This window comes from Wolffia australiana, chromosome 2 (genome assembly GCF_029677425.1).
Source record: "Wolffia australiana isolate 7733 chromosome 2, ASM2967742v1".
NCBI lineage: Eukaryota > Viridiplantae > Streptophyta > Magnoliopsida > Alismatales > Araceae > Wolffia > Wolffia australiana.
The window spans coordinates 11,899,800-11,917,406 of NC_135836.1; the positions used below are offsets into that span (position 1 = coordinate 11,899,800).

The following is a 17,607-nucleotide window of genomic DNA, read 5'->3' on the forward strand; positions in this document are numbered from 1 at the left end:
GATAGATAAAAGTAGTGTGAGAGAGATGGATTTTTTGGTACTTGATTTTTCTACTATGTCTACTATGACTAGTGTGTAGGTTACTATGTTGGTAAGAATACAAGACCATATATATGTTCTTAGTTACAAAAGAAAAAAAAGGTTATTTTTGATTTTATTTTGTGTATGGTGTTTTGCATATCCACTTGAAAGAGTGAGAGTGGTTTGCAACCCCCAACTGAAGGGGATATATGTGGCCGCCATGCCAATCACACATTCAATATCTCATTCCCTGTTCATTAATATAACATATTCATTATAGTGCACATGTGATGCCTATTATAAAGTCCACGAACACATGATCAGACTTAGTGAATTAAGATGAGGTCATAATAAAGGGATTACTACTCTTTAAGCTAAAGTTCTAAATACTCTTATTCAAAGAATACTCAAGAAGGACAACAATGTATTCGGATAGAATAACACTATCTAGCCTCACTCATATAATGAGTATGGCCATTCTCGTAGCCATTGTTGTGGAGACAATAAGGATAGATAGTGGGTGCTCTTTAGTGGAAATAGTTTTCTTAATTGATCTGCACAAATCCCTCAATGATATTATATCAAACTGCCAATCAGGTTGATTCATGTCACGACTGTGTAAGTGGTCCTTAGACCTAAGACACCAAAGACGTCTTGTGGGTGGAAATAATTACTTTGACTATGTGTAACGATGTCAAATTCAAAGCATAGAACAACGCTCAAATCTGGCGCTTGCCGGACTTAGTGCTCGGAGAAGAACATTGAGCAGCCTTGATTTCTTGAAGCTGGTCACAATAGCTTTAGTATGCATAGAAGGGATTAGAGGAGAGCATAGGGGCATAACACCATCAAGGAATAGGATAATTGCATTAATATCATCAAGAGGTTACATCATAGTCATGGACATTACTTGGGGGAAGACGTGGGATGATACCGAAGTAACGTGACGAGGCTTCACGTCTCGGTAGAGTCGCCCTTGCGTCTTGAGGCCCGTCGCTCCCAGCGCACCCGCCGGCCCCGCACCTACACATGTTCCCAACCTCGACACCCATCCCAACCTTGACGCTCCACACATCGCCAGCACCAGCGTTGACACCTATCGCACGTGGTATGCCTGGACGCTGCCGTGCTTGGCCCCTCAAGCTGGGCCCACTACCCGCGGGGGCGCCCAGCGCATGCGTCGTCTCGGCGCCCTCTATACACCGTCTCCTGGGGGAATATCTTTCGCCCCACATCCTGCACATGTGATGCGTGCTGGCAGCCATGTGGCTTACCCGCACAACTCTGTGCGCAGCATCGCGTGACTGCTGCCCAGCTTATGTGCCTCGCACATACATAGTGCTGCGACACTGCTGCCCAGCATGCGCATCCAGCGCACGCGCAACGCTTAACGCTCACGTGCGCCTTTGGTGGCCCGCGTGCCCAGCATGCACTGGCCTTGCTTGATCCGCTGCGTTTGAGCGCCGACGGGCATGCACACCATAAGGGTGATGGCCTAAAAGATCAGGGTCAGGTATCGCCGTCCGTAGTGAGTGTTGTGGCGTCACACTAAAAGACAGTCTCCAAATCGTGAGACCACCAAACGGACATGTCCCCACAATTAGTACGCAGGTCTCTATGTAAGAATGCATCAAACTTTGGGGCCTTACAATATGGCCTACGGGTTTTAATCATTGGATTCTAAATGATCTTAGTTCGGGTACATCAAGAAGTTCACGAAGATGATTGTGGTCAAGATGGGATTGTCCACCCTTGGTATGAGAGGTGATAGCTCAATGAAGATGATGAGATGAAGTACTTGGCCAAGGCAGTGAAATATTAAAGAAGAGTTCTTTGATGATTGTTAAACACATCAGTACTAACTCAAACGACAGATTAGGATTTGACAATTGACCATACTCTAAGTCATCTTAGGAGCTTCAACTGAACGAGGGACTATACATACATGATAACCGATGACTAATAAGTTCCATGAGTAAGTCGATACACACTACTTTGTATCTTCTAGAGCACGAGGTGTAACTTGGCACCCTAGTTGGCGACTCAACCTATCGATTGAGTTAAATCGATCCAATATTAATTAATCTATATGATGATATAATTAACTAATTTCGAAGGCCAATAAAGGATATTAGGTCGCACGAGTCGTGAACTAGACTAATACATAGGCCTAGAGGGTCACATGCAAATCGTCTATGGACGTCAAAAGAGATGCTTAAGTTCGAGGGGTTTTTATGGAAAATACCTACTTAGTATAAATAGGGTAAGACCCCGAAAAAAATTCACCCAGGCCAGAATATTTTAGTGTCCTTCAAATTCTTTGTTGTCCCCACACCTCCTCTCCAATCCCGATGCGATCAAGATGGTGTAACGACGATGGAGGGTAAATGGAGTTCGTAAGGGTGAAGGAGGAGATTTCACATGCTGAGGATCACGTGAATATGCCTAGAGGTTGTACACTTGTAGTTTGACTCATCTAGCTCTGAGATCAAAGAGATCACAAATGCGATCCGTGCAAAGGTTCTTTGTTTAATGATTTGAATGATGGTGTTACGATTCCATTATAAGTTTCCCACTACATAGAATCATAGTGTTCATCTATATCAAGGCTTCTCGAACCCAACTCCAACATGGTAGTATCAGACCTGGTTTTCAATGCGAATTGTGTAAGAGAAGTCAGAGCAAAGGTCTAAAGGTTCAACCTGCTGAACTCGTACTAGAGTAAGCTAAAGTTGAGTTAACTTTTTTTTGTTTTGGTTTAGAATTTTTTTAAATAGCTGGAAAGCCTCGTATGAAGATTCTATTATTATTGAAACTCCTTTCTGATGGAAATATATGTGGCCGGCAAGCCAATCACACATTCCGCATCTCGTTCCATATTCATTAATAGAACATATTCATTATAGTGCACATGTGATGCTCATAATGAAGTCCATGAATACATGATCGGACTTAGTGAATTATGATGAGATCGTAATATGGAGATCACTAGTCTTTAAGCATGTGTTCTAAACATTCCTATTCAAAGGATACGCGAGAAGGGCATCAAAGTATCCGAATAGAATAACACTATGTAGCCTCACTCATATGATGAGTATGGCCGGTCCCGTAGCCATTAGTGTGGCGACACTAAGGATAGATAGTGGGTGCTCTTTAGTGGAAAGATTTCACTGAATTGATTCGTACGAATCCCTGAATGGTATTATACCGAACTGTCAATCAGGTTGATTCGCGTCACGGTTGTGTAAGTGGTCCTTAGACTTGGGACACCAAAGATGTCTTGTGGACGGGCAGTTGTACTTTGGCTATGGCCAATGAGTCTCTAATCATGGGATTCTAAACGGTCTTAGTTCGGGTGCATCAATAAATACACGAAGGCGATTGAGTGGTTAAGATGGGATCGCCCACCCTCAGTATAAGAGGTGACAACTCAAGGAAGACGATGCAATGAAGTCCTTGGCCAAGGCAGTGAAATATCGGAGAAGAGTTCTCCGATGATTTTTGAATGCATCAGTACTAACTCGGATGACCGATTAGGGTTTGACAGTTGACCATACCCTAAGTCGTCCAAGGAGCGTCAAGTGGATGAGGGATTATACATACATAGTAACCGATGATGAACAGGTTCCATGAGTGAGTCGATACACACTCCTTTGTATCTTCTAGGACACGAGGTGTAGCTTGGCACCCCACGTGTTGGAGTCTCGACCTATCGATTGGGTTAAATTGATCCGACATTAATTAATCAATATGATGATATAGTTAATTAATTTGGAAGGCCAATAAAGGTTATTGGGTCGTTGGAGTCGTTAACTAGACTGATACATGGACCTAGAGGGTCACACGCAAATGGTCTTTTGGACGTTGGAAGATATACTTAAGTTTTGGGGGTTTTTATGCAAAATACCCACTTAGTATAAATAGGGGAAGGCCCTGAACGAAATTCACCCAGGCCAGAATTGTTCAGGGGCCTTTCCCCTTCTTCTCCACTCTCCCCACACCCCCTCTCCATCCCTGATGTGATCGGGACGACGTAACGACGCCGACGGAGAAAGAACGGGGCTTGTCAATGAGAAGGAGGAGATCCGACGCGCCGAGGACCGTGTGGATACGTCTAGAGGCTGCACACTTGAGCAGCTCGACTCGTCTCGCTCCGGGATCGAAGAAATCACGAATGAGATTCGTGCAAAGGTACATTGTTTCAATGTTTTCATTTGTTCATCCAAGTCAAGGCCTCTAGAACCCAACACTTTCAATGTAGCAAAATATCCTATGTGGAGTGCTAAGATGAATTCTTTATTCATAACTTAAGATTTATGGGAAATTGCTGAAAATGGTTTCAATAATGAAAACTGAACTTAGATAATGAAAACTTAGATATTGATGAAATAATGAAAACTGAACTTAGATATTTCAATAAAAAAGATTCAAATGTTTTTTATTATTCAAAGAATAAGTTACTGAAAAGGTGTTTATTTCACAGGCAACTAAAGCTCATGATGCTTCGTTTATTTTGAAGAAATATTTTAATGGTAGAGATAAAGTGGCAACGGTAACATTACAAACATTGAGAAGAGAGTTTGATTATTTGTCTATGAAGGTTGAAGATCCTGTCCAAGACTATTTTAGAAGAGTTTTCTTGATTGTAAATCAAATGAGCAGGTATAAAGAAGATCCTACAACACTTGCCTACAAAGTTTGATCATGTTGTCTCCACAATTGAAGAATCAAAATATTTTGAGACAGATCCACATGAGGATCTAATGAGTTCTTTGATTGCTCATGAAGATATAATGAAGAGGTTAAAGGAGAAATTAATTCAAGAAACATTTAAGGCAAGTAATGATTTGTCTAATATAGAAGGTCAAGGTATGCTGTCACGCTCAATTCAATTCTACAAAGGAAGAGATAGAGGAAGATCAACAAGAGGAGGTAGGCAAGACAACCAGAAAGGATACCATTTCAATCAAGGAAGAGCATTTGGAGGAGGATATGAAAGAAGCTTTAGAGGTAGAGGTTTATGTAGAGGATGAGATCAAGGAAGAGGAAGATATCAATGGATATAAGAGAGGGTAATGAAAATACAGATGGAAGAAGAACATTTTGGTGTAGTTATTGCAAGAGATATAGGCATATCAAATCATACTTCTATGCAGAACAAAGTAACCAAGCCGATCATGTGGAAGCTGAAGAACATGATGCATTTATGTTTAATATTATATCTTGTTGTAATTTTAAAGATTTGTGGTTTCTTGATTCAGCTTACAACAATCATATGGTCTTCAACAGAGACATGTTTCCTGAATTTTCTGAGACACCAAGATAAGAAATTAAGTGGGGTGATGGAAAAAAAGTGCAGATCAAAGGAAAAGGTACAGTTGAAGTTCAGACTTTAGAAAGAAAAAACAGGCTTGAAGATACGTATTTGGTTCCAAATTTTCATCACAACTTATTGAGTTTGGCACAACTGATGGAGAACGATATGAAATTTAATTAAAAAAATAATTCATGTATTGTTAAAAACCAGAGGAAGGAGAATCCAGTCATGTATATGAAAAGTATTGGTAAGAGGATGTTTCCTGTGAAAATAAAAGATTTTCTTCATCGTGCAATGATTTTGAAAAGATGAATGATACATGGTTATGGCATAGGAGTTTTGGTCATCTGAATTTCAATTCATTAAAGTTATTGAGTAAATGGAAGCTTGTATACGACCTATTGTTTATTTATGAAGAAAATGATATTTTTGAGGGTTGCATATTTGACAAGCAAAAGAACATACATTTTTTAAATGAGCATCCATGGTGATGAAGAGCACCTTTGGAAGTAGTTCATGTAAATGTATGTGTACCTATGAAAACATCATCTTTGAGTGGAAGTAAGTATTTCTTAGTATTTGTTGATGATTATTCAAGAATGTGCTGGGTTTATTTTTTTTAAGGAGAAATCAGAGGCATTTCATGAATTTATTGAATTCAAAGCTATGTCTGAAAATATGTGGAAATGCCTTGAAAATTCGATGTTCAGATAGAGGAGAAGAATTTCTTTCTATGACAATTGAGGACTATTCCATAAAATTTGGCATTCGAAGACAGTTGACTGTAAGGAAAACTCCTCAGCAGAATGGGGTTGCTGAGAGGAATAACATGCGACTTTTTGAAGCTTCTAGGAGCATGATGCATGTAAAAAATCTGCCTACTAGATTTTGGGCTGAAGCAGTAGCAGTTGCAGCTTATATTTAGAATATTGCTCCTACAAAAGCAGTGAGTGATATGACACCTTATGAAGTGTGGGATGAGAAGAAGCCACTCGTTGGTCATTTAAGAGTATTTGGATGCGTTGCTTTTGATTTAGTTGATCAAAGTGGATGTGGCAAGTTGGACAATGAAAGTGAAAAATGCATTTTCATTGGGTACAATAATGAAAGCAGGGGTTACCGATTGTAAAACCCTTTAACAAAAAAGATGATTAATAAAAGAGCTGTCATTTTTATGAGGAACACTTATGGGATTGGAATGAAAATCTTACATGTTAAGGAGGAGAGCGGAAATCATAAACAGAAGGAATGAAATGAAGAGATTTTGGTTGTTTTTTCTGATTTAGATAGAGATTCTAGATCAAGAGTGATAGGAGATGAATCCTCAACACGATAGAAAGACAAGGTTAGTAAGAGAATTATATGAGATAAGTATATTTGCACTTTTGTTGTACGATGAACTAGTATGTTGTGAAGAAGATAAAAACAAACAATATTGGAAGCATGCAATGGAAGATGAAATCAAGTGTCTTTAGAAAAATGACACAAGGGAGCTTGTGGATCTAGCACCTTCAATCAAATCCATTGGAGTAAAATGGGTTTAGAATTTCAAGCATGCATCAGATTGAAGTGTAGAGAGGTATAATTGACAGTTAGTAGCCAAAGGTTAAGCAAAAAATTATGGAATTGGCTATTTTGAAAAATTTCACCTATTGCAAGACTATTGAAACAATAAGAATTTTGTTAGCCATTGCAGTTCAAAAAGCATGGAAGATAGTATATCGTTTTGATGTTAAACTTACTTTCTTGAATGGTATTTTGAATGAAGAATATAAGTTTTGAAGCTTGAAAGATTTGCGGTTAAAGGAAAAGAGGACAAGTATACAAGTTGAAGAGAGCTTTATATGGTTTAAAACAAACACAAAAGAATGGTATGGATGGTATAAAGTTTGGTTTTCAGAGAAGTGAAATGAAAATACCTCATATATCAAGAAGAGCAAAGGTGATGTTATGATTGTGAGTATTTATGTGAATGATATGATATATATCGGATCTTCTAATTCTCTTATTCAAGAATTTAAGAATTTGGTGATGTCTGAATTTAAGATGACTGATCTTGGTTTACTTCATATTTTTCTTGGTATTCAAATATTTCAAGAAAAAAAGGATATTTATTTTTCAAGAAACATATGTGACCAAAATGTTAAAAATATTTAATATGATATCATGCATGCCATGCACTACTCCTAAGAATTTAAATGAAAATTTCACTTGGGATGATGATATGACTTTGGTGGATGAGCAATTTTATAGAAGCATGGTATGGACCTTAATGTATTTGACAAATACAAGACCAAACATTATGCAATCTGAGAGTTTGGGGTCAAGATTTTTGAGTTATCCTTCTACTCATCATTTTGGAGCTGTGAAAAGAATTATGAGATATATATGTGGAACCAATGAGTACGCATTATTAATGACAGATCATCTATCTTCAGCTGATGTTTTTCTCATTGGCTCAAGAGTTTTTTTATGGAGTTTAAAAAAGCAGGAGATGGTTGCATTATCTTCTTTAGAAGTTGAGTATGTGGCTGTGGCAAGTGCAAGTCAAAGGAGGCGTGGATGAAGAAAAACCTTTTATTTTGTTATAACATGTCAACAATTTCCATGTCCAAGAATCCAGTATTTCATGGAAGAACCAATCACATAGAGACTGGGCATCATTATATTAGAGAGCAGGTCAATGCCGGAGCGATTAATATGCAACATTGCTCATTTCTTGATCAATTAGCTGATGGGTTCACCAAGGCCTTGGCTCAAAAAGAAACTGAGAAGTTTAGAGATTATTTGGGTGTCAAACAGTCAACATTAAGGAGGATATGTTAGTAATGTTGACTTCCCAACTATGTTTACTATGACTACTATGTGGGTGACTATGTCCGTAAGAATACAAGTCCATTTATATGTACCTAGTTTGAGAAGAAAAAAAGTTTATTTTCCATTTTCTGTCGTCTATGGTATGTTGCATACCCAAGTGAGAGAGTAGAGAGTTGTTCCCAAGCCCCATCAGGAGTGCTAGATAGACAGAAAAGATAAACAGTAGCGCGAGAAAGATGGATAGCAAAACAGATAGATAACAGCCTTCGAAGGAGTGTGTAAACGTGAGTGAGATGGATAACAACATTTATAGACAAATGGTACATAGTAGTTAGAGAGATCGCAACCGACGTAAGGAATATGGATGCTATCGTGTGATCGAATTCAACGATTCACAGACACCGGGATTAATTAAATTCCTGAGATCCAGGGGACATCACTTCCCTGACGACGAGCTCGCGCGTCCGTTTGATCGTGAGTAGGCACCAGTAGACGTGTTCCTCGAGCTCATCCAGCTGCCCCGCAATGCCTCCACAGGCGGCTCCGCCACTCTCGGCCGCTTCCTCTAGCACGGAACTCTCTCTGCTCCGTAGGAACAGCCTTAGCACTCCCTTCTCGTGCTCTACTTCGTCGTGCAGCCTCGTCACCATCCTGCTTATCGTCTCCATGTCTCTGTTCATAATGTAAGCCCCCCGCGCCGCCAAGTCCAGCTGCGCCGCCAGCCTTGCGAGCTGGCGAGGACGCCACGGCCGTCTTCTCCTCCTCGCCCAAAAGAACAAGGCCGGCACGCCCGCCATCGCCACGATCGCCGCCGCGTGCGTCGCCAGAACTACCACAGCCGCGGCCAGCGCGCCGCACGCCACTACCAAAACAAACCCAGAAGCTCGCTTGACGACCCCGAGAATCCTCTTTCGCCTCAAGACTCCATTCCTTGCTTCAATGAGGCGGTCAATGAGGGACTGATAGAGGTCGAGCATGCGTTGGAGATGCACTGTTTTGAGGGGAACGAGAGGATTTCGCAGCTGGACTAAGAAGGAGAGGTCTCTTGTTTCGGGGAACGGGTTGAGCATCCTCTGAAGACTTGTACGCTCTCGCCGTAGCTGCTCTATAGACCAGAGGAGAGAGGCGCAGACGTTGCAGGCCTCAACGCTGGCGTTGAAGTAGTCGGCGAAGAGGTTATGGAGATCTGGCTGGGGTACAGCGGCAGAAAGGGCGTCTTGGTCGTGCGGCGCTAGGAGATGTTCTGGGAGAGATGAGTAGCAGAAGAAGGGAGACGAGGGCGGAGAAGAGGTTGAAGAGGCGGGGCTCGGGGCGAGCGATGCGTTTTGCGCTCTTCTGACGCTGTCGTCCTCGTGGCGAGAGCGTGGCGAGGAGAAGGGGGTATGGGTATTGCATGAGCGCAGGTGGCCGTGAATCTGCGCGTAGACTTGCGCGTAGGACTGGGTTCTCAGGACCTCCCTGTACTCGTCGCTTAAGTTTATCGCTGTCCCCATCCTGAAAATGACCGCGGAGAAGATGGATTGATATGTTTTTTGATAGATAGATGGATACAGAGATAGATAAATAAATAGATTAATAGAAGAGATAGATAATAGATAGAAAGATACCAACAGAGAGATATATAATTAGATCAGGAGAAAGAAACGCCAAAAATGAAGTATGCCGGGGCTTCTTCGGAAGCAGTCCCTTGGAAAAGGTTTGGGAAAAAGGGATGGACTAAATACCAAAAAAGAAGTAAAAACTCTGGAAAATTGAATATCAAGGAATCTGGAAACCGGAAGAAAAAAAGAACTTGATTAATAGATAGACAGACAGATGAATATATTAACAAATAAATATTGGCCACTTCATCATCCGCGGTCTGCCTCCCCTGCGTTTTGGTAGAAAGAGAGATACCTAACTTCTTCTCACCAACTTATGAAGTATCTCCCAATCCTAAAGCACGATGAGTTCCAGAGCTCTCTGAAATTTAGATAGTATTCTGGTTGCTATCTTTGAGAGAGAGAGGAAAGGGGTGTAGTAATGATGAGGTACTTATAGAGGCGATAGGAAGAGATGGATAAGGATGCGACGCGCTCTTCACCGAGGAATTTAATTAACCCCGGTGCACGTCACGCGCTTCCCCATCCTGATTTCCGGGTCTTTATCGGCACGGTTTGCCCTCTCTGAACAGGGAGTGGCTTATGAACAGCCACACGACATGGCGCCGCCGCTGTCTTTGTCTTTCTCTATCTCTTGCCCCACGTAAGTCACAAGCTCACGCTATAGTGCAACGTCTGGTCGAAGCACTGCTTCGTGGTATATCCACTCGTGTTGTCCTTTTTCAATCTTAGGAGTATAGTTTTCTTGCTCCCATGCCTCTATCCAAAGGGTCGAATGCTTCTCAGAGAGATAAACGAGGCGTCTCCTTAGACTTCGGTCGGGAAAAGCCGCCGTGGTCGTTAAACGAGGGTCTTTCTTGTTTCCTGTAAGCGGCAAAAAAGCGCGACGGGAAGAACGTCGCCACGACAAAACCGACCATTCGAGACAACACCCTCCACAGATCACTGATGATTCCTCCTCTACTATCTCTGCGACGTGTCCACCGTTTGGAAGACGGATGACGTCGCGTTAATTCTTAGGGACGCGGATCGGCGACGCAATTGCGTTATGCGGTGTCTATCGGGAGGTAATCCTCGCAGATGAGACGGAGCGAAGGGAAAGTTTTTGGATGATCAGCGGTTGCTTCTTGCTTAAAAACTTGGCTCTGAAAGGGTCGGGAGCTTGGCGTGCTCTGCTTGCTGGATCGTTTCTCTTCATGGAACTCGGAGAGCGAACTGTTAAAAGTCTCATTTTGTAACATCTAAAACGATTTTTTTTTTATTAGTTGGTCTAGACTGATACAGAGTGTTTTATTTAAAGGATCATCATGTAACACCAAGACGGTTTCTTCTTCCCGGGCGCTCGGAGTCTCAAACTAGAGGTCCCTCCATGACGCCATTTTCTAACACGTTAGGCGATCATACTTTTCAATAACAATCAGTTTAGTTGGTCCAGATTGTTGCCCAGTATTTTATTTAAAGAGTCAATATGTTAATAACGGAGGGTGCCTCCTTCCCGTTTGCTCGGAGTCTCTAGAATTGTCCCATGGGTCAACGACTCGGGGAAAGAAATATCCTGTCGTGTCGTGTAAGAGACATATCTGATATCAGACCACGTAACCATAGAATTCGAACCCAAGGAGCACAGAAAGGCCATGAAAGTTTGTTTGTATTCCGGTGTTACCGTGATCATAGTCAACTGTTTGCCAAGATCCCCTCTTAAATTATTTCAAATAACCCAGACCGAAAATTTGACTTCATCAATGATTAGCAGTTTTGGTTACCCAATAAATAATTCACTTAAATCTTCTATGTTGCCCTTCGTGAAACAATAATGACGTGGTCATGAAAGAGAGTGCACTGCACACAAAGGGACAGGAAAACATGTTTCTCGTTGATATGTGGTGTGACAAAAGATTTCTTTTTCTAATGTAGCTGGAGTCCATCAGGCAGGTTATTGAGCATCTCATTTTGTGATAGATGTGAGGAGTGGAAGATAATACTGCTCAAGCCATCTTTATAACAACTCAAAAACGACTGTTCTTCATAGTCAGGGGAGAGATCACAAGGACGAGCCACTAGCCCCGTAACATGAGGGACCTTTGAGCCGCCAGAGAGACATACATTAGTTCTCTTCCCTTCCTTTGACTCTTCTCTCTCTCCATTTCTCATGGCAGGTAAAGGCAGATGTCTGTGCCTTTTGTCTGTCCACTACAGTAACGTTTGTCTAAAGACTAAGGTAACGTGTTTGATGGTAAATTTCGGGGAATGGTTTGTTCACATTCATGGGATATCCTGGTTTATACTAATTCCTTGGTTTTTGTATGCATTAGATAATTTCAGCTACTGGTTTTTCATTGCCAAGATCCCTTGCCAAATCCTTTTTCTACAACAAGAGTCAGCCAATTGGCTTGAATATTCTAGCGTTGCTATGAATTTATGTCCTTTTCCTATTTGTCTCCATCATGCAGCAAATGTATGACGTGTTGATATTCTAGGATCTAATATTGAATCTATTTGGACGGAAATAGGATAATGTTTATGATATAATCTCATAACTTGTGGTCAATAGATGATAAGAAAAATGTTCTCCTAGAGAGAAATGAGCAAACCATTTTGCACCAAAAAAGATAGAAAAAACGAGATATATAAACTCTCTCTTGATAGGAGGCGGCTGTAAAGTTGTCCCTGATAGGCGAGAGTTAGAGATGTGAGAACCATAAATCAAAGATGAGAATTCCAGGAACTTCCTGGACGTTTTTGGCCCTTTCAGGTGGTCACACTTCCTCGGGCATTGGTTTTAACCCTTATTTAATGCTAATTTCCTACAGCAACATTGTACATGAAAGAAAACGGATTTAGGTACTTCTAATACCTCACATTAAATCTTTGGTGTTGGTGATGTATTTGAAAGAAACGAAGGTAAAATGAAAGAAAGTATCTGGATATTTCCTGGAACGGTGGTCGCGAGTTGATTTATTAAGTAATCACCCATCGCGTTGGCAGGTTTTGGAGGCTAATACTAGATTGTCAGGTGTTCTAGTCAACAAATTCAACCCGCCATTATGGAAGGCATGTGGTGGGTTTGTGTTGGTTCGTGCGGATTGAAATAATTGTCTCGCGTGACCAGACTAACAGGCTGTCCCCCATTGGACTACATGGTCGCCCATTAAAGAGCTGGTTGTATGGTTGTAGAGGATGTGGGAAATCAACCCCTGTCCTTTCATCATTCGCTCCATTCATCCCATATCATAGGTACAATTAATCTTGGAATAACTATTATTTTATAAACACATTAGGAAATATCCTTATTGGGTACATAACGATGCTCATTATTGTATTTCAAAATACTGATGAACAATTAATAATACCATTTAACATAGGTCGCTTTCAAAAAGCTAATCACTAAAATGAAAAAAATAATTATTCAAATATGTTTCGCAACTAAAATCTGAAGTACTCAATTTAAGGGCCAGTTTGAGCATTATTAAAGGTTAAAAATGGAGGGGGATACTCGGTTTTTCCGATTGTCGATCACTGAAGATTTACTCCATTATCAAAGAAATATGAAAGTTGGGGTATATAACTTCCGTGGGCATCTTAAGCTTTCAAAAAATAATGCTTGGGCCCCGATCAACCTAAGTGTTTGGTTCGGCAAGAAAGAACGAAGGTGATGCTAATCACCGAAGGTGATGCCTGGTACGAAGTCCGAAGGTTCCGAAGGGAATAAAGAACTGAGGCGCGACGAGCGTGAAGATGAAGACGAGCGAGCGGCGGGAGCGGAGCGAAGAAGCTACGGAAGTTCTATTAATGTACTCAGACCTTTCTTTCTTGCTGAATTTGTATTCTATTCTTCCGAGAATTAATTATTTGTCAGGAACCAGGTTTGAGGGTTGACACACTAGACATTCGGCCGTGATGTTGAAAAATGGGGGTTGATCCAGAGTCCCAAAATGGGACTTTCCAAAAGCCTGACAATCCTGCCCTTGTGTCCACATTGGTTATATTTGGACATCGATGCATGGTCCAAGGGGATCGTCTAGTCTTTGTTGACCGACCTCATTAAATACCACATGAGCAGATCAATGGGGCAATTAAATGCATGATTTTTTGCAATCAAATATATATTTTTTAAGGTTCGGTTCATTCGTAAATGTCTAAATCCATAATTTATATAGCAATGTAGATAAGATGGGATTCTACATCGTTTTATAATTAATTGTGACCGTAATGTAAAATTTCATGATACATAATCATATGTTATCGCACCTTCCCATCTTGAACAATTAAAAGTTCCTCAGAGATGATATTTCCATTCGACCTTGAATTAATCTAATCTTACGAGGCAGGTATATTATCATTTAACGGATCGGACTCATCTATAAGTATGAATATCCCCATTAGATACCAAACACCATTGAGTCTTTCAAGTAGTGAGCATACTGGTTGACTACTCATCGCGTTTGAATTGGCTAAGAAACATTAAAATATACATTCTTGTCTCTGCATATGACACTATGAGTATGAAACGGCCTCATTTCTCCCAATGAAACGGTGATTCTCCCTTCTGTCTATGTAATGCATGTAGTCTCTCTTTGGTTAGCTACTTAGTGGTCACAAATCCGCACTTACATTCTAAATCGAGTCCTCGTCAGTAGATAATGCCAAGAATAAGGGAAACAAGGAAGAGAAGGGAGAATGAACGCCAAGTATGATAGGTACGGAATAAGGATTAAAGGTATGCGCAAGGTGTGACAGGTAGAAAGTCAACTCTCTGATATAAGATCGCTACCTATGATGATTGAATAATAGGGTAGATACCCATGATAGCGATACTCTTGATTCCATTTTGAAGGACTCATCTGTTCTAATTAATGGCATATTATACCTTTAGCGACGGGGGCGAAAGTTCGAAATGATTTCTATCAACTGCATCTCCTATAAGAAACGAAAAACTGCGTTGTTATGGATCGAACCCGGCTAGCTCATGCTGAAGTGGGATCTATTGTTAAAGGAGATGTGGGTGTAGATCCTGATCATCTGCTTCTTTCCATTTTATACGTATTCTTGAAGGCGTACCGGGTTCTAGTGTTTGCTTATGTGGGGTCGCTTGGACTTGGCTACTTCGCCACTTGGCGGGGAAGACTTTATTGGGGAAGGTCGTTTCGTTTCATGTGGCCATCTCATAGCCTTATTTGACACCAAACCATAATAATGGGAGGATAAAAGAGACCAAGCAATAAAGAAAATAAGTTAATGAGGTTAAAGAGGGAGCGCGCGTCCAGTATAACAATTAAGAGGCTCGCACATCATTCTCATCCATTTCCATTCTCAGATGGGAAGCCTAATTCCCATTATTTCAATAGGATAACTTAGGGAGTCGTACACAATTGATCCATGAAATTCACAGAGCACCCCAAATCCACGCGGGTGGGGGGGAGGATATTGTAACGATCATTTATGAGGCTAACGGAGACCATCAGAGGCGCACCAGCCGCTTGATAGTTATGGGTGTGGTGTACCGCTGCGCACGATACACGGTTTGTATGAGCAACTTATAAGAAGCTTGGGATGGGTGAACTGAATCCCAGAAAACGTAATTATCTCTGTTAGAGCAGTAGCTCGCATTTGGCCCGCAAGGAACTTCAGTGTTGAACCTTCCAGATCCACAGCAGGCCGAGCTGATGTTCCCAAACCCTAGGGAAATGAAGAGCGGCAGGGTCAGAGATATGAAGAGTGAAAGAAAATAAAACTTGTAATGCAGACCGAATTTCTGGGGATTTGACGCCAAGCGGAAGTCGGCAGCGTAGACGTCTACGAAGGAGTAAGAGAAGCCTTTCAACCTGGACGCCAGATCTTGAAGTGCCATCCTGGTAGCAATGCTGAAGTTGCGAGAAATAATATTGAGGGGTTCAATGCATTGACCGCCGGGTTCAATGAGCCGCGCAATCGGTACGCAGCCGATGAGAGAAGTTCCGATAACCACGAATTTCCTTGCTCCGATTGTGTACAGCGTCTATCTCAAAATAATCGGCAAGTATTAGTTGTGCTGAACAGAGAAAGATAAAGGTGTAAAGACAAATTAGAAGTAAATGTAGATATGTATGTATATAGATCTATATATAGAGTGATAGATACATAGATAGATAGAGACAGATATATATAGATAGATAGATAGATAAATAGGCAGAGAGATATTTAGATACCAATATATAAAGATAGATCTATAGATAGAGCGATAGATAGATAGAGAGAGAGATACGTAGATAGAGAGAGAGATAGAGATAGAGATAGAGATAGATTTATAAATAGATAGAGGGAGAGAGACAGATATATAAAAAGAAGGGAGATAGAAAGAAAGAAAAAGAGATAAATAGATGGATAGATAGATAGAAAGGGAGGTAGATAGAAAAAGAGAGATAGATAGATGGATAGATAGGTAAAAATGGAGGTAGATAGAAAAAGAGAGATAGATAGATGGATAGATAAAGATATAGACAGAGATAGATAGATAGAGAAATAGAGAGATAGAGATAGAGATAGAAGTAGAGTTAGAGATAGAGATAGAGATAGAATTAGAGTTAGAGATAGAGATAGAGAGAGATAGATAGATAGATTGATAGAGAGAGAGAGAGAGAGGTAATCACCGTCAGCTGGGTTCTAAAATGTTGAGATAAGCACTGGATGAACGTATGTTGTTCTGTTGCATTCTTAAGTCCAAACTTTCCGGCGAAATAGAACAGATCATTGCTTCCGATGCTTAGGAAAAATATGGACTTGGAAACGTATCGATCGGAGGCGTTGGCGCCCAGTCGGGACCTCAGCTGGTGGGCAGTTCTTCGGAAGTAACTGATCTGCTTGTTGAGGCTAACGGAAGTTTCGCCAGACTGACAGTAGAACAGGGCTTATCAGACTAACTGAGGATGATCTAATTGTCGGATTATTAACTCTAATCAGTAAGTTTTATCAGGGGACCTACGGTGATATCTAAGATGCCAGAGCCCCCGGATGCGAAATTCAATCCATGTCGCGCTTTCGCGTTGTTGATTCGGGAGAGAGACGCCGGTGGGCTCTTCTTAAAGCCCAGCTCCTTTGCTGAAAAGGAGAGAAGATCAGCTCTAAACCTAAACGTCCAAAAGAAAAGAAACGAGGGAGAGAATCCTACCAAAGTAATCGATACCAATATAACCATTGCTGAATCTCCCGGTCGGTCTGCTGCCGGGAAAATCAATTCCGTAGGGAAGGAAATTTTCGTTGCTTTTGTTTCCCCTCAGAAATTTGTTGTTCCCCACGTCCACCGAGGAGTCGCCAAAAGCGTAGATCGCCGGAACGTCAGCGCTTGCCGTTGTTCCCGAAAACAAGGTGCAGGTCACAACTACGGCGAGGAGTAGAAAACCCATCTGTCTCTGGCTAGAAGTCTGCCAAGATAGTTGTTTTCTGCCAAGATAGAACTTCTTAACCTAAATCTCGGAGTGGCTGTTGACTGATAACGTGTGTGAACAGAGACAGAATTCTAAGTGACGAATACTCGCCAGCAAGGTGATAGTCGCTGATAGGAACGGGGTGTAATTAAATCGCTGGACTTTATTGAACGGGAATATTGAAGAAATTTGTCCATTCCCGTTTGAGGCGACGTGTGGAGAAAAAATGGTAACATGATTATTGAACGAGAATATTGAAGAAATTTGTCCATTCCCGTTTGAGGCGACGTGAGGAGAAAAATGGTAACATGAACAAGAAAACTTATTCCGGTGATGTTGATTGATAATAGTCATTCCGTATCTTGGCGGCCTGATTTCCTTGGATGAATTTTCCAAAATAAATTTATCTTTTCTCAAGCTTCCATTTTGGAAAAGATGAGAAGCTTTATTA

At 41.2% G+C, this 17,607-nt stretch overlaps 2 protein-coding genes across 3 annotated transcripts; both read right to left on the minus strand.

Moving 5' to 3' along the window:
- Window positions 1-8,394: 8,394 nt before the first annotated feature.
- LOC144716869 (putative UPF0496 protein 2) lies at window positions 8,395-10,172 on the minus strand. Of its 2 annotated transcripts, none has more exons than XM_078592126.1 (2): window positions 10,052-10,172; window positions 8,395-9,649 (listed from the first exon to the last, which is right to left on the minus strand). In XM_078592126.1, the coding sequence occupies exon 2, from the start codon at window positions 9,646-9,648 to the stop codon at window positions 8,563-8,565; it is 1,086 nt and encodes a 361-aa protein (XP_078448252.1). In that variant the 5' UTR covers window position 9,649; window positions 10,052-10,172; the 3' UTR covers window positions 8,395-8,562. The 2 variants fall into 2 exon arrangements, with proteins under 2 accessions (XP_078448252.1, XP_078448253.1); XM_078592127.1 differs by having other exon boundaries at window positions 10,067-10,151.
- A 4,850-nt stretch (window positions 10,173-15,022) lies between these two features.
- On the minus strand, window positions 15,023-17,225 carry LOC144716872 (GDSL esterase/lipase At5g55050-like). The gene is made up of 5 exons (XM_078592132.1): window positions 16,901-17,225; window positions 16,715-16,830; window positions 16,383-16,622; window positions 15,502-15,751; window positions 15,023-15,432 (listed from the first exon to the last, which is right to left on the minus strand). The coding sequence occupies exons 1-5, from the start codon at window positions 17,133-17,135 to the stop codon at window positions 15,215-15,217; spliced, it is 1,059 nt and encodes a 352-aa protein (XP_078448258.1). The 5' UTR covers window positions 17,136-17,225; the 3' UTR covers window positions 15,023-15,214.
- Window positions 17,226-17,607: the final 382 nt, after the last annotated feature.

Coding starts and splice junctions, on each gene's coding strand:
- LOC144716872 (XM_078592132.1), bottom strand. CDS start 17,135: ATGGGTTTTCTACTCCTCGCCGTAGTTGTGACCTGCACCTTGTTTTCG. Junction 16,831..16,900: donor TATTGGTATCGATTACTTTG/GTAGGATTCTCT, acceptor TCTCCTTTTCAG/CAAAGGAGCTGGGCTTTAAG. Junction 16,623..16,714: donor CTGGCATCTTAGATATCACC/GTAGGTCCCCTG, acceptor TTCTACTGTCAG/TCTGGCGAAACTTCCGTTAG.
- LOC144716869 (XM_078592126.1), bottom strand. CDS start 9,648: ATGGGGACAGCGATAAACTTAAGCGACGAGTACAGGGAGGTCCTGAGA.